At 34.5% G+C, this 25,370-nt stretch overlaps 1 protein-coding gene across 1 annotated transcript in view; it reads right to left on the bottom strand.

Annotated features, from left to right (window-relative positions):
* Window positions 1–377: 377 nt before the first annotated feature.
* The window catches only part of LOC132057599 (protein NO VEIN-like), a 25,705-nt gene continuing 712 nt past the window's right edge, over window positions 378–25,370 (bottom strand). The window contains exons 2-3 of the mRNA XM_059450225.1: window positions 558–768; window positions 378–400 (exon numbers count right to left, since the gene is read on the bottom strand). Of these exons, the coding sequence (XP_059306208.1) occupies window positions 378–400; window positions 558–768 (234 nt within the window). The remainder of the gene's footprint in view (window positions 401–557; window positions 769–25,370) is intronic.

The following is a 25,370-nucleotide window of genomic DNA, read 5'->3' as shown; positions in this document are numbered from 1 at the left end:
AAAAAGTTAAATTCGAAACAACATAATAACACCTAATATCGCTATCCTAGCATTTAGTCAATAAATTTTCAATCGCGGCTCCGCCTCTGCCAACACACATGACAAGTAGTAGGAGCAGCACTGTAACATTTTCACTAACTAAACTACAAACTAGTAAAGCAAAAACAGTCCCAGCCAAGTTTGGACACACGATCATAGTGCAAAAAAGAACGGTGAAAATTTAGGAACAACCAGTTGATACACATATGGGCATGATGGTCACTCAACTAACAACTTTTATCTCAAAAGTGACTCAACTTTATTTTGTAACACAAAAGTCACTCAACTAATGATAAGTATCTCAGCCAGTCACTTAACTTTATTTTGTAATAGAAAAGTCACTCAACTATTGTCATTTCACCTACAAAGTCACTCAACCAGTTCAAACGATATTTCAGATTGATTTTACTGACGTGGAAATTTTTTTAAGCTAATTTTTTTTAAAATTAAAAGTTGAGTGACTCCATGGATGGGTAAACCTTCAGTAAATGAATTCTACTAGATGAATTTTGGATTACCTTTTTCGCCTATGTAGCCACGCTTGCGATTGCCCTTCTTAGTGGAACGTCCAACACTGCATATGGACTCTATGTTCTTACGAGAGAAACCTTTCTCGTTATTGAATATCAAAAGTGTAGCCTGAGCACCAGTCTCAGTAATATCTTTTGAAGTTATCATAAATTCCAGTGATGGATTCACTCCTTTGTCGTACTCATTATCCTTTGCATTCTGAAATTACAATAATGACAATTGTTTATTCTACTCCTCCGTTTTCACAAAACAAAAAACAAAAAAAAAGGGTCTGCAGGAATTGGAACAGTAGTGAGAATGCATGCAAAGAGATAGACCTGGATGGGTTCCATGAGGAAGTGAACATCCTTAGCATAAAGCTTTGCAGACAGATTTGTAACAGCCTGACGAAGATCCTCTATAAGTGGATTTGCTTCACCTCCTATTGAGAATTTGCTTGTAGTGCTTATAGTGCTCTTTTGCCGTCCCCATTATCATTTCTGATCATACTTATCGCGACAATACTACTCCAATAATAATATTGATAGAGGTTGTGTATTCACCAAACAGTATATGAGGGACCTGGTTGTGTACCAGTTCCCTTATGCAGTGCAGTACAAGAATCAACACAAGATTTTTATGTGAAAAGCTCCTTGCTCAAGGGATTAAAAATCACGACCTACCCCAATAGGATTTTAACTCGACTAACCAAGCAAACTCAGGTTACAACTCTATTGCAAGCTAAAAGTTAAATCCCATAACCCCTCACCCTTACAATAACGCTTATGCAACCCTCACCCTTGACTACTCCTAGCCAAGCACACTAATACACCTAGACTTACTCCAGCCTAGTGTACCACTCAAAGTAACTCTTTGAGAATTCACCACAGTGACTAACTCTATCTATACACTAATACAACTAAGCTAACTCTAGCCTAGTGTACCACTCAAGAGCTTGTGGAAGCAACCTTGAGAATTTTGAACACCAACAAATAACTTCTTTTTATGAAAGAGTTGGTTTACAGTTTAAGCACAAAAAAACAAAGACTCAACAACCTAAAGACCTAAAACATCTTCAGTTATGGACCTAGTCCTTCGGGTTGCTGAGGCTCTGTTCTTGAGAAACACCTTGAAAGGTGGAGACTTGCACTTTGTATGGAGCAATTTTCGGATTGTCTTCTTCATTTGAGCATGGTGTTATATATGTAGAGGGAAGAGGGTGAGCAGGTGACCGCCCATATTGGTCCTCTGTTGCTGTATTATTGTTGTCTTTCTTCGCTTTCAAGCACTGCGATCAGACTTTACGGTATGCAGAGTTGACTTTTCAACGCTCCAGGGACACAGTCTCTATGGAGGAACTCGGTCCCTCATCCGTTCTTGAACGGCCGGCACAATAACTCTCTTTCGCTCTCCGCTACAATGTCAATATCTTTACGGTTGTACAGTTGACCAAGCAATAGGTGGGGACCTGATCTCATCTGGTCCCTTTGAATCTGTATCTGGTCCTTCATATATGAACATATCCTGCAAAGAACCTGATCTCATATGGTCCCTCTTAAAACATATCTGGTCCTTCATATATGAACATATCCTGCAGCTTGTGTAGTGAGACTGATTACATCTGTTTCTTCAAGGAGCATGTCAACATAGCAGCACGTGAGATATCTAGTTCCTTAGGGTTTGTCAAATCATCAAAACATAAGGTATCATAACTCATCAATTTCCTCCTTTTTGATGATGACAAAGAAACATATTCCCACTGAGGACTAGATTTCTCACTTGTTCCCCCTGAAGTTCAGACCGCCTTCTCATTCGTTCCCCCTGAAGCTCAGACCGCAAGACGCATAGTTGTTTTCTAGTCCCTTGAGTAAGATTTGTCAAATCATCAAAACATAATATAGCATAATGTATCAATTTCCTCCTTTTGATGATGACAAATACATTCTTGATATTCCCCAACCAGATCCCACTTATTCCCTCTGCGGATCAGACCTTCACTTGCCCAACTTACAAACCTTTTCCCCCTGTCTTCCACAAATGTCTCTCCCACATATATCAATTAGTCCCTTGAGTGAGATGTACGGAGAGAACAAATTGAAGACCGGGTCTCTTTCTGGTTCTTCACAGTTTGACAATAATCAAAACATAGAATATACTTTACTTTTCCTTTTTTGATAATGACAAACTTGTAGATGATGTTCCCCTTGAGAACCAAATCATAAACATAACAGTAGCCAACTATCAATCCTAGATCTATCTCACAGCAACACGTTAGTAGCAGCAACAACCAATATCAATCCCCCACAACTATCAATCCCCTACCCGGAATACTTCCCCCTTTTGGCATCATCGAAAAGAGTTTTAGCACAAGCAAAAAGAAGTTCATCAGCATTAACTCATGGCCACTTGGGCAACACAACATAGGCAATACTCAATAACAAACAAGTTAAATAACATTGCATAGATCAGAGAAAATGCCCAATGTGATTTTAGCAGAACAACATTTAGCAGTGCCAATAATACAGAATGTGATGATTAAACTACCATAAGCGTAATAGTCAAAACATTCATAAAGGGTTTAGAAGCACGAGGGTTATTTGAGATAGGAGATAGAAGGGAAGGAAATGAACTTCTAGGAGGAAGGATCAGGTCAATGGATCAGCTTGAGGAGCTTGTCGATTCTTTCATTTGCAATTCATTAGTTATAAACCAGGTGCCTATTCAGTTTCTCCACTTGCGCCTTCAGTTTGGCATTCTCTACTTTCAGTGATTCAAAGGCACCAGGTTCCTCACCTTCCATTGCACGCTTTTGAACGTTAATATGTAAAGTCTTAGCTTTCTTCGCCTCTGACTCTACATTCTCAACATCAGGTTGTTGTGCAGCAACCACTGTTGTCTTTCCTGGCCTAACTTTTTCGTTCTTTTACCAAAAAAAAAAAAAAAAAAAAAAAAAAATTGTAACATCAGCACCATGTCCCTGTGCAAACCCTTATTGTCTTACACTTTTCCTTCCTCTTAAGTGGAGTGTCCTCCACTTCCTTTTCTTCCTTATTCACTTCCACCACATCAACTAGTACCATATTGTTTTTACCTACCCAGTTCCCTCGCCAGTTTTCCCCTTTTTTAGTTCATTAATATATTCCCCCTGAGTGGAGGTCCTTCGGCTTAGGGTTTGGTTCAGATGGATTTGGGGATTTTGGAGAAGAAATAGTGAGGTTTGACATAGTTTAGAGGTTATTGACGGGAAGGCATTTTAATGACATGGCACTCTAGGCAGTTTAAAGACACACAAGTACTGATGAGACTACTAAGTTGAGTCACAGGAATCAGGTTCCTGAGCAAGTTTTGAAAATGAAGGCCAAGTATGTGAGGAATGCAATGTCACTTATCCTTGTATTGTCTTAAGATTGCCATCCATGTATACCTGTAACAGTATAGAACTGAGTTAGATGTTGCCAAAAAACACTTTCAGTACCCATCCTCGTGTCATAGCCAATCATTTAGGGAACTTGTGGAAGGTCAACTAGTTGACAAGCTCAACTCTAAGCGATCTCTTTCAAGGTACTCCTTGGTTAGTGCCTTGGTGAATATGTCTGCTACTTGGTCCTATGTTTTGCAAAATCAGCTTTAGCAAAAGAGTGATAGAAGGACCAGGTTCCTTCATGTTCGGACCACCATTGTCATCTTCAAAGGCTTGACATCTACTTCTTTATTGTAGTAGGGAAGTGTTTTACTTCTTTGTCCAGCCTCAGAAGTGCTTGATACAACATCAGTTACTCGATGTTTAGCTTCAAGTGGGGTAATGGAGGACCAGATTCCTCTATGCCTTCTGGAGATTCTGCGCCTTTTCTGTATTGCAAGGATCGAGTTCCTCTGTGCCACACTTTCAGTTCATGGGAGGATATCTTACCAATTTTTGCCAAGGCCAAGAATGTGACCTTTCTTGCCATTTTCAAAAGACACACTCCCTCCTTGGTAGGCCTTGAGTGAGAGGAAATCATTCATTCTTTCAGTTTTATGCTTTGGCTTCCTTCACTATCCAAGTATATATTTTTTGACTGCCTCCTCTCACTCCAGCCTTCTTCCTTTTCTGGGGACCAGGTCACTCAACTCTGGGTTTCTTCTTAATATTTGGACCTGCCACAGAACCAGTCTCACAACTTTTCATAGGAACATAAGGGCCATCACAAATGATGTCCCACAGCTCAAGATACTTAGCCATGAAAAGTTATTCCTTCTCCCCTTCCACCATCTATGATATTCTCTGTTGCATCTTGGTGGTCTTATGATAGATTCTCCTTTCTCTAGGCTTGGTGAACTAGTCATGATGAAGATCCTTTCTACGTGTTAACCTTTTAGAAAGAACCTACTCTGATACCAATTGATAGATTCGTGCGTTCTTCACAAAGTATATGAGGGACCGTTATTATGTCCAATTCCCTTTATGCGTCACAGGCAAGAATCAACACATTTTACGTGGAAAACTCCTCAAGCTCGAGGGATTAAAAACCACGACTACCCGTAGGAGATTTCAACTCCACTAACCGAGCAAACTCAGGTTACAACTCTATTGCAAGATAGATGCAACCCCTCACCCTTACAATAACGCTTATGCAACCCTCACACTTGACTACCCCTAGCCAAACACACTAACACACATAGACTCACTCCAGCCTAGTGTATCACTCAAAGTAACTCTTTGAGAATTCACCACAGTAACTAACTCTAGCCATACACTAATACAACTAAGCTAACTCTAGCCTATTGTACCATTCAAGAGCTTGTGGAAGCAACCTTGAGAATTTAGAACACTTACAAACAACTTCTTTTTATGAAAGAGTAGGTTTACAATTTAAGCACAAAAGAACAAAGACTCAACAACCTAAGGACCTAAAACATCTTCAGTTCTGGACCTGGTCCTTCGGGTTGCTGAGGCACTGTTCTTGAAGAACACCTTGAAAGGTGGAGACTTGCACTTTGTATAGAGCAATTTTCGGATTGTGCAAGAATGCTTGTTCATTTGAGCATGATATTGTATATGTAGAGGGAAAGGGGTGAGAGAAGGTGATAACTATTAAGTCTGCTAATGTATTCTTTTCTTTGCCTTTCTTTGCTTGCTCGGTGTCAGCAACTTTACAGCTGTAGAGTTGACTTTTCAACGCTCCAGGGACCTGGTCTCTCATCTGGAGAAACCTGGTCCCTCATCTGTTCTTGAACGGGCTGCAACAACTTTGATGCTCTGCTGGTACACTGCTGCAATGTTAGTTTCTTTACAGTTATACAGTTGACCAAGCAATAGCTGGGGACCTGATCTCATCTGGTCCTTTTGAATTTGTATCTGGTCCTTTATATATGAACATATCCTGCTGGGAACCTAATCTCATCCGATCCCTCTTAAAACATATCTAGTCCTTCATATATGAACATATCACTCAGAACATGTGTAGTGAGGCGATGCGTCTGTTTCTTCAAGGAGCATGTCAACATAGCAGCAAATGAGATATCTGGCTCCTTAGGATTTGTCAAATCATCAAAACATAAGGTATCATAACCCATCAAATATGATTGTAGTGCATATAGTACAACAGGTGGCTTAAATGTTTTAAACTTACAACTCTGGAATAAAGGTTTCACTCATAGCTTTTAAAAGAATTTCTAATAAGAAAATTTGATAATCAAAACTGTAGTGCAGTAAACTTTAAATATAATAAAGATATGTGTATATATATTTGTGATTTTATTCATATATATGTATATACTTGAAAGCTCTTGATTAAATTTATAAAAATATTATTTTTAAATTTATTGATGTTTTTCACACCTTGTGAACTTGATAAGTTTATTAGTTTTATTTTAAAAAACGAAGTATGTTTGACTTGTTTTTTAATTACTCAAGAAGTTTCTTTAAAACCGCGTCATTTAAACCTGTCAGGTGCCATCAAATATGGTTGCATGGTTCTCTCTTCTCTGATTATTCTTTTGTTTTCTTTTATTACCTTACAACTTTTTGCTTTTTAATGGTGTCCAGTGATTTTCTTTACTAAATCTCTTTGAGTGATTTTCTTTGCTCAACTAAAACTTTCAGCGAAAACTCAAAAGGACATTTTAAATTCGGAAAAGGGCCAAAATTACCCTTGAACTTTGAAAAATAGGACATTTTCAATCTTTAGCCAATTATGTTATACAATGGGAGATAATGCTATTGCATCATAAATCCCTTCAAAATTATTTTACCCTCAAATAATTTTTTTACCCACTAAAATAACTAAGCTTAAAAAAATTTTTTTCAAAGAAAAATAATATGGATAATTTTTCCGGCAAAAAAAAAATAATAATTTCGTATTGTTGGCCGAAAAAAAAATATTTCGTATTAGTGGGTAAAAAATTATTTGAGGGTAAAATAATTTTGCCTAGATGATCATTTCATTGAAAAAAAAATTATTTATTTATAAGTTAATGCTTTGAGGATAAACTATGAAAAACATGGCAAAGCTAAATGTTGCTTATTTCGATAAAAATTTGGTGCACCCATTCATTTCATTGAAAAAAATTATTTACTTATAAGTTTGAACATCCCGCAAAAAGTTTAAAAAAAGTTTAAAACTTTACCGCCTTTGCCATCTCTCCAATTTTAAGAGTTTGATCCATGATTAAACATTAGTTTTAATCCATGTTTAAACAGTGTGAAAAATTACTCTGCATATTAATCGAACCAAAGACACACTTTGATCAAAGAAGAAACACTCTGTGCACCTTTTCTTCCAGAAAACAACGAAGGGAAAAAAATCTTCCAAAAAAATCATTACTTCTGTCACCATTAAACTAACAAGAAAAACACTCTAATATCATTAACAATGAGGAAGTAAACATGTCCCAATCAAAAGACCTTATTCTACATTGGCAATCCTTCCATTAGAAAAATTCATTGAGAGTCATAATAACCCTTCTTAATTATTGCACCAAACAATTGCTGTGGTGTAACCCACACTTGAATAAAAAAAAGTGCTGCCCTTTGACGCCAAACTTAAGAAGCCGCAAAGTAACAGTAAAAGATCAGGTTTCTTTTATACATTATTTTCGCATGAGAAATCAGACTAAGAGCCCGTTTGGATTGGCTTATAAACAAAGTGTTTAAAACCTTTTAAATAACTCAATAAAAAAAATAATTAATTTCGTCAAAACATTTCTCAGCGAACATAAAAATTGAAAACTGAAGTAAAAAAAATAAGTTAACTACCCCAACTGTACAAGAATTATAGGTTCTCGTCAAACGGATAAGAAACAAATTAAAATAGCTACGTGCCAATGAAGGAAAATACACAATGTACAAGAATACATAGTTCTCTCAGGATTCTTCAATATTTGTTTTACTAGTCGATAGTGTAATCACATGTTAAGAACACAAACTACACTATAAATATTCACAGTCTATGACGTACTTGAGTTACAGAGAAGAAGAGAGTTCTTTTCCCTTCATTGCCATGAAGAAGAGGAGAGTTTTTTCAATGTTTCTACAGAAGCACCCTCAGGAAAAAAGTGAGAATTTCCTAGCCTTAGAACTTCTTTCATTTTAATTATCTGAAGAGACACAACTCTTCAGATGGTTTCCCAATAAACATGTCATTTCTCTCCATTTTATTTATTTATTACAATATTATAATAGATATATAACACCTATATATTTATTTAGTTGGACATGAATCGGGGTTGACCCACATGGGTTGCCCACTTTCAATTTCCAACAAGGTTTAAAGCAGTGGCGGGGCTAACGGATGCCATCCGACACGGTTTTGCAATTAAATAATATTTTTAAAATATAATGTGTATATATATACGCAATAAGACGATACCATGTGAAAATAATACAACACATATGTCAGTTTGGTACATTAAATTAGGTCTTCAAACCGACACGGTCCTACACTTGATCTCACATACAAACCAAGTTATGAATATAGACCAACATTGCTGTTTGTTGATCACAAATCTATTGTCAAACAAGCTATGCGAAAGTACTCACTTCATTTTCTTTTACTAGTTCAGTATTGACTTCACACTTTCCTTTAAGAAATTATTTTTTAAGAACTTGTTTTGTTATCTCCTTTTATTAATGATAATTAAAATCCTATCAACAAAGCAACGATTGGGAGGTGACGCAAATAATTATATTAGTACTCTTTTTATTTTTCTAAAATGAACCAATTAAAATAATATTTATTTGTAATATATTGGATGAAGGAAACGGGAGGAGTATTAATTAGTGAACGACATTGAGAGAAAATGGAAGGAAAGTAGCAAGAAATTGAAAATTTCATGTCGGTATCAGTCAGTTGCCTTTACTTAGTGTCGTACTAGTAGGAGGCTTCCCGTGCTGAGATGGGCCCAACAATAAAATAGTTCAACAATAAGTGGAAGAATGATTAAAAATTGTTCAAAGAATCACCAAAAAGTTCAGTAGTTAACTAACTTGCCTGAAACATCCGAAGAGTTGCAGTTAACATAGATAATATTCAACCCAAAAAAGATAAAACTACATTCTACGTGTCATAATAGTTTATACACGAAATGTAAAGCTGACATATAACATAATGTTGTTAATTTATCACTCATACAAAAGCAGAAACCATAAACCCAGGCAGCAAGAACAATGTAGCAACCGTACGTGTTGCAGAGTCACCATTTCCCTTCAACAACAGGAATTTAATTTTGAGAGATTATATTTGCCTATTTTCCCCCACTGGGTAGCTGTGCAGTCAAAGCTTCAACAGGAAGCAGGGTGTTCCCAAGAGAAAAGGCCATAAATAGTCCCATGGGAGTGTGCTCACTAGGTTTTAGTGATGTCAATTTGGAGATTTTTTTATTACAAACTCATAAACCAGAGATTAATCGTTAAACCATAATATATTCTCTCTCCCTTGCTTCCTTTTCCTCAAGTTTGTTCTCTAACCTCAACTTTTTTCCTCAAGAGCCAGTTGCGTTGATATAAAAAAACCGACCTAGTAGGTCGGTTTTGTTAAAAAAAAAAAATTAAAAATCGACTCTCATTTTAAAAAACCGACGGTCTCATAAACCGAAGGTTTATGAGTTTGTTATTGTTTGTATAAAAAAATAGAAACAAATTTGATAAGTTTTGAATAGTTAAAACAAAAAAAATGTAATGCTAAATGGGCTATTTATGGCCTTTTCTCGTGTTCCCAATGTGCTCACTATTGTGATGTCAATGAGATTTCTCAAGGAAGATAATAATGTTATAGCAGCAAAAGCCAAGTGATATAAAAAGAGACTTCATCACTTAAAAAAGTCCAATAGAAAAAACAATAACAAAAAGGATAATGCTAAATGGGCAGAATCATATGGGTAGAAAATGGCTCCAAATATTCCAAATATTCCTCTTTTCCCTTCAAAAAAAAGTCATAATTACTATCTTAGCATAATTACATTTTTATCTTCCCAATATATTGGATATCTAAATTAATTTTATACTTACAAAAACTTTTGGATTAAATTATATAAATTGAATTTGAATAAATATTAAATTCAACTGAAAATTCTTACTTGTAAGAATTTATAATGAAATGTTTAAAATTTAGTTTTAGTTAATTTAATTAAAATTGAACTACTATCCAAATATTTTTATTTTTAAAATTTATTTACTAATTCAAATTATGATAATTTAATTTATTATACTATGAAATATATATAATACACATCATATATATTTTAAACTAACTCTTCTGCATTTTAGATACTCTCATATGTACATTTTAAAAGTAAGCAATTAATTTGTACCTCATATTTTTGCAACCACATTCCTATATATTTTAAATTTAAGCAATTGGCTCTCGCGCGCACACACACACTTAAATACTGAATGATTTACCATCTCATATTTAAAGTTTTGTTTTGCTTACATTAAGAATTATCTTAATTGGCATAAATAAATTCTAATTTAATTGAAAATAGTATATTCAAATTGTATTATTATTAACATTATATTGCATCTATGACCGATTTTAATTCTTTTTTTTTATTCTACATTATCTTATCCACCTTTTAATAATCTAATAAATTGATATATATGCAATTTTATTAGTATGTTCTTTTATGTTACCAGACTTATTATTTCATTATCTTTTTTATTTAATTATGTGTGTTTTATTTTTAATGCATATTAATTTAATTAAAAAAATAATTTTTGTGGGATTTTTATTAAGTACTTAAATTCAAATGTGATAAATCACTTTACATAAAGGAGAAAGATCACTCTACATGAGATAATGTTAAGTTATTAAGAAATGGTTTAAATCAATCGATAATATACAACAACATAGGATGTTGGATGATTTGCACATATATATATATATCAACATAGGACGTTGGATGAGTTGCACAAATATATGTATGTAAAAACTAATGATTTTGTTAAATATATCGTAACTACATTATCGCACAAGACACTAACTACTATATGTCAACAAGTTTGTGTGTAGATTTTAGCTACGTAAGTGAGTAAATGTGAGTAAGTAGAGAATTTGTTGTTATAGTTAAATCGAAACAAGTAATTATACATGTTATCAAACATATTATTTTGTGTCGTAGTTCTATCACAACAAAATTAGTATTATAGTCTTAATTCTTTAATTTTTTTCTAATTCAAATAGTTGACTTAGTTGATCATCTGATGATTGCATTCGACGGATTAACCAAGTTAAATTTTTGGTTAGCATTCAACAAACACAATGTAATTATACACGTATTCAAATGTACCATCTTAGGCTATATTTGTAGCACAAAATTATCATATTTGTAGCACAAAATTATCTTCTACATATATAACTCTTATTATGATGTATACGTAGTGGACCAAGACCTATTTCTTCTATTTTCTAAGGAAGAACCGACATTTAATACAATTGTTAATTAATGAAATGTAAGAAAAAAAATATAACAAAAAGATTAATTTCACATTTTTAGATGAATTTATGCGATTTTAAAATTAAATATATTTAAGAATTTAGTTATAAAGTTAATTTAACCTGTTATATTATCCTTTAATGACGTATGTTGATATTCTGTAAAAAAGAATTTGACACGGGCCAGACTCAAACCCGCGAACAAGTAGAGGCAGCCGCAAGGTTTGGGCTAGTTACCGCTGGGCTGGAATAGTTTCATATGTCGAGTGTGGTTAATCAAATTGTATTTATACGTTTGACTAATTAGAGGGGCATACAAACAAGATTAAGTTTATAAAAAATGGTTTAAATCAATCCATAATATACAACAACATATGGCATTGGATGATTTACACAAGTGCATATGAAAAAATTAACGATTATTATAACTAAATTATCGCACGAGACGTTAGCTACTATACGACAATAAGTTCGTGTGTAGAACTTAGCTACGTAAGTGACTAATGTGGATAAGTAGTGAATTTGTTGTTATAATTCAACCAAATAGTGTAATTATACATGTTATAAAATGGGTTATCTTGTGTCATAGTTCTATCACAAAAAAATTAGTATTACAGTCTTAATTCTTTAATTTTTTCTAATTTCTATATTTAACTTGGTTGGCCATCAGATGACTGCATTGGACAGATCAGCCAAGTTAAATTATTTGTTAGCATTCAACAAAAATAATGTAATTATACAAGCATTCAAATATGCAATCTTAGGCTATAGTTCTACCACAAAATAATTTTCTACATATTAAACTCTTGTGTATAGGTAGTAAACCAAAATTTATTTCTTTCATTTTTTAAGAACCTAAATTTAATACAATTATTAATTAATGGAACGTGAGAAAAATATGAAAAAGATTAATTTTACATATTTAGACGAATTTAATGATTTTTTAAAAGTAAATATATTTAAAACCTTAATTACAAAATTTTGTTTAATCTGTTATATTACGTTAACGATATATGTTCAAATTGATAAAAGAACAAAATTTTGTGACACGGGCCATACTCGAACTTGTGAACCGGCGATCAAAAAGTTGGGCTGGTTACCGCTCAAATTTTGGAATAGTGTCATCCGTCGAATGGGGTTAATCAAATCGTAGTTATCCGCTTGAATAATTAGAGAGGTAGGCTAACAAGGTTAAGTTTATAAAGATATGATTTAAATCATCCGATGATATATAACAACATAGGACATAGCATGATCTACATAAGTGTACACGAAAAAAGAAATGATTTAGCTAAATATATTGTAACTACATTATTGCACGAGACACTAGCTACTATACGACAACAAGTTCATGTGTAGGAGTTAAGCTACGGGAGTGAGAAAATGTGGGTAAGTAGTGAATTTTTTGTTATAATTCAACCAAAATAATGTGATTATACATTTTATCAAATGTATTATCTTGTGCCGTAGTTCTATCACCAAAAAAGTTAGTATTATAGTCTTAATCTTTTTTTTCCCTATTCTTATAGTTGACTTAGTTGACCATCAGATGATTGCATTCGACAAATCAACCACGTCAATTTTTTTATTAGCATTCAACAAAAATAATGTAATTATAGAAGTAATTAAATATACTGTCTTGTGCTGCATTTATATCACAAAATTATTTTCTACATAACGAAGCAACACATATATAACTCTTGTTATAGTATAGGTAGTAAGTCAAATCTTATTCTTTTAATTTTCTTAGAAGAAACAAAAAAATATTAGTTAATGGAATGTGAGAAAAATATATTAAAAAAAAAATTAATTTCACAATTTTTAGATGAATTTATCTGATTTTAAAAATTAAATATGTTTAAAATCATAGTTATAAAAGCTAATTTAACCTATTATATTATCCTTTAATTATGTATGTTTAGACAAGTCAAATTTGTTTTTAGCATTTAACAAAATAATTTAATTATAGAAGTAATCAAATGTTCTATCTTATGCTATAATTTTGTCACAAAATTATTTTCTCCATATATAATTCTTGTTGCAGTATAGATAGTAAACCAAATCTTATTTTTTTCATTTTCTTGGAAAAATCCACAATTTAATATAATTATTAATTGATGGATTGTGAGAAAAATATCAAAGCTTAATTCTACAATTTTTAGACAAACTTATCCAATTTTAAAAAATTAAATATGTTTAAACATACATCACTAAAGGATAGTATAAAAAGGTTATTAAATATAGAAAAAAAAATATCTAAACGCGTAATCAAGCTAGCCTTGCATTATTTTTCTACATTTACAGTTCTTTGTATAAAATTAATAATTAGGTGTATATGCTTAACACATTTTTTATTATACATCAAGTAAAAATTATTTTCTACATTTAATACAAGCAATCAAGCTATCCTTAAAAATTATTTTCTACATTTAGTACAAGCAATCAAGCTATCCTTTCATTATTTTCTCCTTTCAAGAAAAAACTTATAAGATAGTCAACTTTTTTGAATGATAGAGATGAATAAGAAAAAGAAAAATAAATTTGTCAAAGTTTTGGAAAGACAACTCATTAAATGTATGTCAGTAGAGAGAAAAAGTTTTACTGGAAACGTAAAGTGAAAAAGGGAATAAAATTAAAAAAAAAATCATTTTACTTTTTCATGAAGGGCATAATTGGCACACAAAAAGTGGTAAGTGTTCATAACACCCCATAATCCATGTGAAATGTCTTAAATGTCCTCATTCTGCCCATTTTGCCCCCAACCATTCTGCCCAAAAATCATTTTCCTAACAAAAACGATGGAAAGAATAGTTAACTACACCAGCAAATCCATGAAAGTATAAAGTGAAAACTGGCAACTTATAAACATATTCGATTGCCAAAACGATATATAATGCTGAAAATATCATATTGAGTGCAAATTTTCATTCTGTCAGTGAAACTAAATAACTGGGAATAAAAATGGCATATCGTAATAGTGACAACTCAAAAGCTAATAGAAACAGAAAGAAAAAGGACTATTTTTCTACCAAGTGAAAGCTGGCCGACTCACTTGTCTTAATCACGTCCCTCTTTTACATCAAGCTTTCACTCAAGGAAAGGTTAGTAATGACTAATATCTCAACCTTGTCTTTCGAAACATGTTTTTCTATTAGCATGTTGGTGCATCTCCTTAGTTACTCAAGTTTCTCAAATTTCCTCTTTTTTTCTATCTCTCAGTTGGTGCATTTCCTTTGTTTCTCTTCTATCAGTGAAAAGTTTAGTGCGGCTAATGAAAACGGAATGTAATAGATCTCTATGATTGTAATTGATCATGATGTGAAATGTGCACCTATATTATCATGTCGTGTTCCACTTCCAGACATATCATATGTAGTATATACGACTACTAATTCAGTAAAGTTAGCAGGAACTTCTTTCTTCAGCATTTTAATCCAAAGTAGCGAATGCAAAACAACATATAATATAGCTTGATTAAAGAACTAACCACCAAATACGATCTCAGAATAATCGAATTCTGTAGCAAACCTGCAAGAATCAACAAAAGGTCAAAAATCAATTAGTATATTGACTATTTTTTAGAAAACTATTTTCATTTAATAGGAACTACAACTAAACTGGAAGTTACTATCAAAAAATAGAAAAACAAAAAGTACCTACAAATTTAATTATGCTATCCACTTTCAAAGGCGCTACATTTTTTCTGAATAATTCTTAGCAAGAATTTTCTTCGGCACATACACTAAAATTGAGCTGGAGATTTTGTTACAAGAAAGTTCAGATTCTTTACCTTTTTGCTGGTGGAATATCATTCTTAAAGAATATGATAATCTGCTTCTGAGTAAATTATAGTAACTTTGCTGAAGTTTCTTCTCACTTAAGTTCAGGTGTTACTGATACACTTAAAATGGGCCTGCTTCCGATTATAGACAAAGTAGTGCTCTCTTTTCGACCAAACCATATTTACTTTATCCTAGCGGTAATACATCAGAAAAGACACCATTTATTAAGATACGGGCATAGATCATAAAGTTGAAAAGACAGATAAACATACAACATCTATACATTTAATTGAAATACTACACAGCCGAACAATGGAGAGCTAGCACTAGCATAACAGGTCGCAGAAACTGCAATAATAAAGAAAATAAAAATATTGACACCTATAGAATCTATTAGTTTAGGAAATAATTCGTCTGAAAAAGAATTATCTAACCACATATAATTGACATTACTCGCTATACAATTTATTTAAGCAAGGAAAGGCATCATATCATTACTTCCTTTGTGCAATGAGGACAGAAGTGAGTTTTTTCTCCCGAAGAGTTTTGACTTCCATATTCGACTTTCTTTCCTTAAACACGCCGATTTTTTTCCATCAAATTGTCCACTCTTTTCCTTCTCCTTTCCATATGGTAGAAAAATAAGAAAACACCAGTGATTATTAAGATGGACGATGAACAATAGCATATTGATTTGAAAGATCAAAGAACCCAAGAAGGAAAAAATATACATGCGCTACTCTATACTCAAATGGTCTTTTTCTATTTTTGAAAATGAAATTACTTTTGAGATCAAATTATACATTTGTTCTCTCTGAAGTCATTTTTGAAAGAGTGAAGACCCACAAAAGATCCCCAGTTGCACTACACTACATTCACACGGCCAAGCACATATACTATTGAAGCATGACTGATTGTGTAGAATATTGTGCTGATTTTGTTTCCTTTATTAGTGCATAATTAGTTGTATATTAGTGGTTATTTACAGTTGTATATTAGCTTGTTATTTATAGCAATATACTCCTATAATTTAGGTGTTAATCTTGGTCTATCCATTGTATATAAAGTGGTTTGCACGTCATAAATAAGATACAAGGCAGTAATATTCTTCCGTTCTTGAACCTTTAAGGTATCGGAAGCCAGTAAACTCCAACGAGTCTGCTCTTCTCCTTCAATTCTTTCTTATCGTTTCTATGGCACCAATGGTAAATCCAAGTGACTCTATCATTCCTGCTGATAATACCAACCATCTGGTCCAATTCAACCCAAGTTCCCAACTTCCCCTAAAGCTTAATGGTCCAATGAATTTTGTCATTTGGAAAAAGCAAATCGAGTCTCTCATGTTGGGTCATGATCTCTACTGCTATCTAGACGGATCCATGATAACACCATCAAAAACTGTTATCGTCAACAACTCAGCAGTACCCAATCCCAAGTATAAGATTTGGTTCCGTCAGGACCAGTTGATCCATAATGCCTTAGTGGCATCGGTTGATCCGACGATCACCTCTGCAATCACAAAAGCTTCCACCTCCAAGCAAGCGTGGGACACACTGCATAACCTGTATGCGAACAAATCACATACAAGGGTCTTCATTCTCCGAAACTCTTTGGCTACAATCACAAAAAAATCTCGCAGTATGACAGAGTACTTGCGCGAGATCAGGAATGCTGCTGATGAACTTGCAACGGTTGGAGCTCCTATACCCGATGACGAACTTGCAGTCAAAATACTCAGTGGTCTAGGACCTGAGTATGATTCAATTTCAGCAGTTATCCAAGCGCGAGATACCCCATTTTCAATGAAGAACTGTACAATAAGCTTCCGAACAGAGAGCTTCTCCTCAAGCATAAAGAGTCTAATCAAGCCTCGATTACAGCTGCAGTGGCACAAAAACATTCGTCAAATAATTTTGCACCTCTCCATAATAAACGAGGACAACCATGGTGTTCACAACATCCCAAGCAGCAAAATGCACAGGCCTCGTCACCAAATTGGCCTCCAACGGTCTCTCAATAAAATCATCCAGTTTGTCGGCTATGTGGCCGAATTGGGCATACTGCCAATGTATGTCGTACATGCTCCCACAATCACTTGGAATCCATAGCAAACTTTGTTTCCACGCCTTGGATTGTTGATTCTGGAGCTTCGCATCATGTGACCGCTGATGTTCAGAATCTTCAATGTCCAAATGACTGCACTGCTACTGAGGATATTGCATAGGTAACGGTAACAAAATCCCTATAACTCACACTGGTCATGTTCAATTAAATGCTTCAAACAAAAGTTTCAGCTTTCTAATACTTTGTGTGCACCAGAAATTAAACGTAACCTTATATCTGCGTCTCAATTTTGCAAAGATAATCTGACATCCATGGAATTTTTTCCCTTTGATTTTCTTATGAAGGATCTGAGCACTCGTGCGGTGTTGGCACGAGGCCGGAATAAACAAGGAATTTACAAGTGGCCTGCTGGAGGATTCCAACGCAATTTGAGCTACCAAACTTATATGGCAGAATCTCAACAATCTTAGCACAGAAAATTAGGACATCCAAATAAAAGAGTGCTCAAAACACTCTCACAAAAGTTTTCAGTTCCAGTTTCAAATTCTGAAAATTTTGATTATTGTAATTCCTGCTCTTCTAATAAAAGCAATCGGCAACCTTTTTCTCAGAACACTCTAGTGAGCAAAAAGTCTTTACAAATTCTTTTCAGTGATCTTTGGGGCCGTCACTTGTTTTGTCAATTGACAAAAAATTATATTATGTAATTTTTGTTGATCAATTTACAAAATACATTTGCCTATACACGCTTAAAAGTAAAATGAGGTTCAAGCAATTTTTTCTAAATTTAAACCCCTTGTTGAAAATTATTTTCATACAAAAATACTCTCGGTTTACACTGATGGCGGTGGTGAATTTGAAGGCCTCAAGTCATTTCTTCATGCCAATGGCATTAAACACCTTGTATCACCACCATACACACCACAACGAGTAGCCATGGCTGAACGTAGACACCACACATCATTGAAACAGCAAAAATCATTTTACACCAAGCATCCATGCCTCCATTTTTTTGGTCGTTTGCCTTTCAACAAGCCACATTCTTGATTAACAGACTGCCCACCCGCACACTTAATTATGATTCTCCATTCCAACGATTATTTGGAGAAATTCCAAATTATCAATCCATTCACACTTTTGGTTGCCTATGTTATCCATGGCTTAAACCGTATGCCAAACACAAATTAGAACCTAGGTCCACTCCCTGTGTGTACTTGGGCTATTCTAACACCCATCACAGCCATCAGTGTTATGATCCTATTTCACAAAAGATATATATCTCACGAGATATTGTTTTTTATGAAAATAAATTTCCTTTTTATGATATATTTTCACACTTAAAAGATAAAAGAATTTCAAAGTTAGAGTGGGATATCCTGGACAAAGAGTCGAACGACTTTAATGTCAACTCTGTGCCTCCAACAGATTATGAGATTCCACCGCCAATCAAGGATGCTCCAAAACTACCGGCGACTTCTCCTACAGGTCCATCTTCAAGTCCGTCTCTAGCAGCAGAGCCAACTCCTACTGCTGTCTCAAACTCTTCCACACAACCACCAGTTGACCCAATACATTCTAATGATGTCCCACCTACAACGCAACCACTTATCCAGTATCAACGCCGAAATCGACACACCCGGACCACCCAAACTACTACTACAACCCCTTAATCTATAACAACCTTACGCCCCTCCTCCTCAACCCACTCTGTCCCCATGCCCATCCCATCACCCAATCTTCACCAATCCTCAGCCACATCTATCCCACATACCCAAGAACCCTCCACTCACCGACCTGTTACTCATTTACAAAACAATATCACCAAACCCAAGCAAGTATTTGATTATCTTGCAGTTGCATCCACCAAAGCCAAAAGAGTGAACACTGGAGAGAAGCCATGAAACTTGAGTTTGAGGAATTGATGAACAACAAGACGTGGGAGCTTGTACCACCATCCTCTTCTCAAAATGTCATTGATTGCAAATAGCTCTATCGTATCAAAACCAAATCAGATGGAAGCGAGGACAGGTACAAAGCTCGGCTGGTTGCAAAGGGTTTTACACAACGACCGGGTGTGGATTATCACTCTACATTTAGTTCAGTGATAAAACCTGTTACTGTTAGACTCATCTTGTCGCTTACAGTTCAGAACAATTGACATTTGTACCAATTGGATGTGAATAACGCATTTCTTCAAGGACACCTGGATGAAGATGTTTATATGCGTCAACCTCCTGGGTATGGTCATCCTGATTTTTCTCATTATGTGTGCAAATTAAAGAAAGCAATTTATGGATTTAAGTAGGCTCCTCGATCCTGGTACTCTGAGTTAAAGCAATTCTTGGTTCAAATTAGCTTTCAAAAGTCTAACTCTGACTCCTCTCTGTTCATTCGTCATCAAAATGGAGTGTTGATCTACATTCTTGTATACGTTGATGACATAACTATCACTGGGTCCAACTCTGATGCTATCAAGAAAGCTATACAGGTTCTTTGAGCCAGATTCTCCCTCAAAGACCTCAAACAACTACACTATTTTTTGGGTATTGAGGTTCTCCGCACAAAAGAAGGGATCGTTCTTTCTCAGGCCAAGTATGTTTGTGATATTCTTGCAGCTCATAATATGTCTGAATTTAAGCTTGTTCAAAAGCCCATGAGTTCCACAGCTTCACTATCCTTAAAGGATGATAAACCTCCTGCGGATGCCACTTTGTATCGTTAAGTACTTCGTAAACTTCAATACATGTCGTTTACCAGACCGGATATAAGCTTCGCAGTAAATAAATTGTCTCAATTCATGCATGCCCCTACCCAAACACATTGGTCTTCTGTTAAGTGCCTTCTGCGGTACCTCCAACAAACCAAAAATCATGGGTTACAGATAACGAGCAAGACATGTCCGACATTGGGCCGGTGACATTAATGACAGGACTTCCACATCTAGGTATATCCTGTACCTCGGTGCAAATCCTATTAGTCGGTCATCCAAGAAGCAGCGCACTGTTGCTCGCTCCTCCACTGAAGTAGAGTATCGTGCAGTAGCTTCTGCACTTGCTCAGGTCAATTGAGTTCAAAAACTTCATGTAGAACTACATGTGCAGTTGCCTGCTTCCCCCATTATCTATTGTGATATTGTTGGTGCTACCTATCTTTGTCAAAATCCGATATTGCACAGTAGGATGAAACACATTGAAGTCGATTTTCACTTTGTTAGAGATTAAGTGCAGCGAAAACAGGTGCTTGTTCTTGTTAGAGATTAAGTGCGGCAAATAAAACAGTGCTTGTTCGGATTTACATCGTCACCGCATTTTGCACACTTACAAAGCCTTTACCTCATCTGCTTTTTCATCAACAACTGTCCAAGTTAAAGGTTATTGATCCCACCTTCAACTTGCAGGGGCGTATTGAAGCATGACTGATTGTGTAGAATATTGTGCTGATTTTGTTTCCTTTATTAGTGCATAATTAGTTGTATATTAGTGGTTATTTACAGTTGTATATTAGCTTGTTATTTACAGCAATATACTCCTATAATTCAGGAGTTAATCTTGGTCTATTCATCATATTATACCAGAAGTGGGAAGCTCCTACCTTCAAAGTTGGATTACCATTTTGCCCCCGTTGTAAATTAAATATTATAATAAATATTAAATATTTTCTTGTGAAAGTATGTCAAAGTTCACAGTTTGTGTAAACTGGAAAGAAGACTTAAACCAGCCGTTCTCAATGCATTAGAGAAATGAATTGATTAGTAATAAAACTATTGATTTTCTTGTGAAAGTATGTCAAAGTTCACAGTATGTGCAAACCGGAAAGAAGACTTAAACCAGCCGTTCTCAATGCATTAGAGAAATGAATTGATTGTTTCATAATAATTGCAATAAGTACATAATAATTGCTAATCTTCTTAAAAAATCTTAAATAAGGAGTGTGAAAAGACAGAGAATGACTTTAGCGTTGGTATTTTTCTCATTTCAAATTCTTGCATATCCCACATTATATGAATGAATTGAATTCTTTTCTTCCTCATTATTACTTAGCATTTATTCTTTTCCTGAAACTCCTTTTCTTCTCCTTCTACCGTTATCTTCTCACTATTTTGGCCATGAACATATGCAGCCTAATTAATTTGACATTAATGAGTCTCAGACCTTTAAAGTGATTCTTCTCCTTCAGCAAGGCCAATTTAGAGATCCCATGATAGCCTTGAAATTGAGTATTCTACTATTTCAAAATTTGTGAATTCATGCTATTCTTTCACTTGAAACATATAAATCAAAAAGAAAATAAAAGAATATTTTCTTCTCCAAATTTTCTCTCTAGAGTATTCATGGCTACAAAGGCAAAAAGTGTATCAAGCTAGCAGAGGAGAAGAACGGCAATGCTAAAGAAGAAGAGAAAAACTCATGTAACAAATTAAAGAGCCAATAAGCAACAGGAAAATCAGTCAACCATTTACTTTTTGATTCTCTATTTCACTTAATTCTCCTGTTTACTGGAAGTAATATGGATACATTGTTCCTTGAGAATAGCTTATTGATTTTATTAATCATGTTGATTTTTCTTCTTGATTTTTAGGGGTTGAAGTATGGTTGTCCCTGTTAGCTACACAATCCATATTTTAAAGTAATTTTTGAAGCATTTCGCTTAGTTGTTGGAAATTCTTTTATTTTCTTTTTGCTCTATTTTAATTGTCAGCTGCTTTATACTTGATTAGTAATTCATTTTTCATACATCTGATTTCATGGATGACTGTATATTGCACTTTTAAAGGATATTAATGTCGATCGCTAACCAGAGTTATGGTTATAACAGGGCAGTCGAACGTCAAGCATACTCCAAGAACATCGTTTATAGAGAAATATTCGGCGAGATATACGGTCATATCACATGTTTGTAATGTAATTACAAAATATACTTGCCTAACTAAATATAATTGTTTACCTTCGCATGTCAATTACACCGTTCGTCATTTTCAGCTTTTCATTGTTCCCCTTCAAATTTTGTGTGCTATCTATATATATATATATATATATATATATATATATATATATATATATATATATATATATACACGTGCGTGCGCGCGCACATACTTTACACACATCTTTCAATAATATAATATAATTGTTTATTTTAAAAAGTGTGAGCTCATGATATTAGAATACACGTGCAACGCACGTGTTCAGAAACTAGTCGTATATAAAGTGCTTTGCACATAATGAATAATACAAGGCAGTAATATTCTTCCCGTCTCTTGAACCTTTATATACAATGTGCCACTTGTCACTTAAGTGCGTAGAAAAAATTAGAAAGGTCACTTTCACCAACTACGCACAGGACCACTTGTCAACACTAAGGCTTAATATAATGATAGGATCGACGAACGAAATTTCATTATTACAATCTTCTGAATCTTAAAATTTCCACATCTTTCTTTCTTTCCATTACCTGGAATTTTCTTAACATTAACAATAACATCATTATTCCCCATCACCAGGACTCTTCCGAAGATGACTCTATCAAGAACATGCTCTTTAGCCTAAGATGACGGGTCTGCAAGAAATAAACTTTTAAGCACCTTCCTAAAACCCGGAATAGCTAAAACTCTTGATCTCAAATCAGCCAAAAGAATAAGAGACATTGTTTATGAAAAGGAAGCATAGGCAAAGATGTCTGAGACAAATAGTAATTAACTTTTACTTCTACGGTCAACGAATTAGGAAGGAAAATGAAACTTCAAACAATGCAAAAAGCAACAAACAATATTCCACAGAGTGCATCGAGGATCTGAATTTACATAAGTAGCAATCCAAGTTTCAGCTTGTTGCAAAAGAGCAAATTGATACATGGCTAACATTATGGTAGTACATAAGAACATGCAAAAAGAGCAAATTGATACATGGCTAACATTATGGTAGTACATAAGAACATGCAAAATAAAGGAAATGATTTTCATTACTATAGAACTGGAAGAAGATAAAAGAGGACCAACCTCAAAAACATGGAACGGAGGAATAAAACTTTTCAGCAATTGTATCTCTAAGTGCAAATTTAGTAAATTCATAGAACCTTAGATCAACTAAAATACAAACCAAACTGCATTAACAACTAGCAAGGATTAATAACAAAAGACCAATCTTGGAGCAAGGGACTACTCGCATGACCAGAAAATATCAGAATTCCCATTTGGCATCTACAAAGGGGCTCACCCAACCAAAAGAGTTCTTCCAAACCATTACAGCCATGTCTCGCCACCTGCATAAACAGAATATTTCAGGATAGTTAATCCTCAGATGCTGTATCTCGACCGGAGAATAGACTAAGTATATTATCAAGTTTTTGTTGGAAATCTTACGGAAAATACTTCATCACGAACACGTGTAGGGACTTTTCTTCATCACGAACACTTGTAGGAACTTCTTTTACACTTGAGGAAAATGCTTGATCGCGAATACTTGTAGAGAATTCTTCATAGCTTGAGGCATGCCAATGGCACTGTCATGATGATATTTCGCTAGTATGGGTGTATCCCACTGGTGATTCAACAAACTCTTCTAAAAGACAAAAACTGTGAAATTTAATCTAACAAAGATTTATCTTATACAAAACCCAGCACTATAATATTGTAAGAAGTATTTCTCTTATTGTCTCTCTCCAAAGGAAAAAGGACTATAATATATATATAGGCAACAAAAAGTCATACCCTCAAATAACTGAGATACCCACCGTTTATAAGAATATACTAATGACCAAAATAGGCTAATAGAGAGCAAAGTCCAATGACCACAAAAAGGAGTAAATGTCAATAAAAAAACGAAGGGTCTGTTACAAAACAAAGCTAACAACATGCAACTTTAAAGCCATTCAAGGCTATCATCAACTGCCAGAGACCATTCAAATTGATTTAATGTAGTAGCTATTAAGGCTCTTAAAATAGTCAAATACGTATATAATAAATCTGATCACAAAATAATAATTTTATCATTAGAGCTATTTAATGTATTAAATATTCGGTTATAACTTTGCTCAATTTGATTGCAAATAGAAGACCATTAAAGATAACATTTGTATTGCAAAATAATGACTCATCAATATAATATTAAAATCATGAATTTGGATATAAGTTTAAAACTTCTTTTTGAGATATTAAACTCATTTTTCACAACAGTTTTAACATAAACATGTTACAAGACATTAGGGGGTACATAATGGGGATGGGGCGTTTTTAGTACACATAAATACCTATTCAGAAGTGAAGGCAGAGGAAAGGAATTCTTCATCCTCCAAAAATATCTGCAGATTCTTGGTTTTCATCAAGAACCCAACAGCTGCCTCATCAAATTCCAGAAAGAATCCCAACTTGATCAATTCAGCCAGTTGGTGAACATAATCTTCCTTCTCCCTTAGAATTCCCTCGGCAACTACTTGAGAGAAATATGTAGCGTACTCAAGCTTGCACTTGTGACCACCTGATTTTTCCAGCTTCTGTATAAAGATCTTTGAACTTTCTCTGTCCCAGCAGACATAATTTGGCTAACTTTAGCATTCAGAACCTCTCCAGAAGAAAGTGACAGACTGCAAACCATGGTTATTGGTTCTAACGTTGCAAAAATACTAGCATCCATGAGGCATTTGAGAGCTTCATGTCTCTTACGTGCTTCCATTTGGAGTGAAGGGTCAGCAAGGAAGCCAAGAATTAACTTAAACAAACCCCTCCCAATGAAGATTTCTTCTGGGAGCACCTGCTCAAGTCCATCAAAATTAACAGAAGACAGGCCTTTCTTTTGAACAGAATCAGACAAATTACGAATACCAATTTCGCCGTAAATCTCAAGCAGCTTCTGCCGAGGCAAAGATGGCAAGCTTGGTTGTGGATACCAAACGAACAAGGGATGAGATGAAGATTGTTCAAATAAATCCTTTAGATAGAGATCATCAGCAATAAAAACGTCACGTTTGGCGATCATCAAAATTTCCTTCAAGCCTGAACCTGCAGGAAGTTTTGACAAGTTCTCAGATAGGAATTTCTCGGTTAGTGAACTCCAGTGCTTCACAATGA

This window comes from Lycium ferocissimum, chromosome 5, assembly GCF_029784015.1.
Source record: "Lycium ferocissimum isolate CSIRO_LF1 chromosome 5, AGI_CSIRO_Lferr_CH_V1, whole genome shotgun sequence".
NCBI lineage: Eukaryota > Viridiplantae > Streptophyta > Magnoliopsida > Solanales > Solanaceae > Lycium > Lycium ferocissimum.
This window is presented reverse-complemented; position numbering and strand designations above follow the sequence as displayed.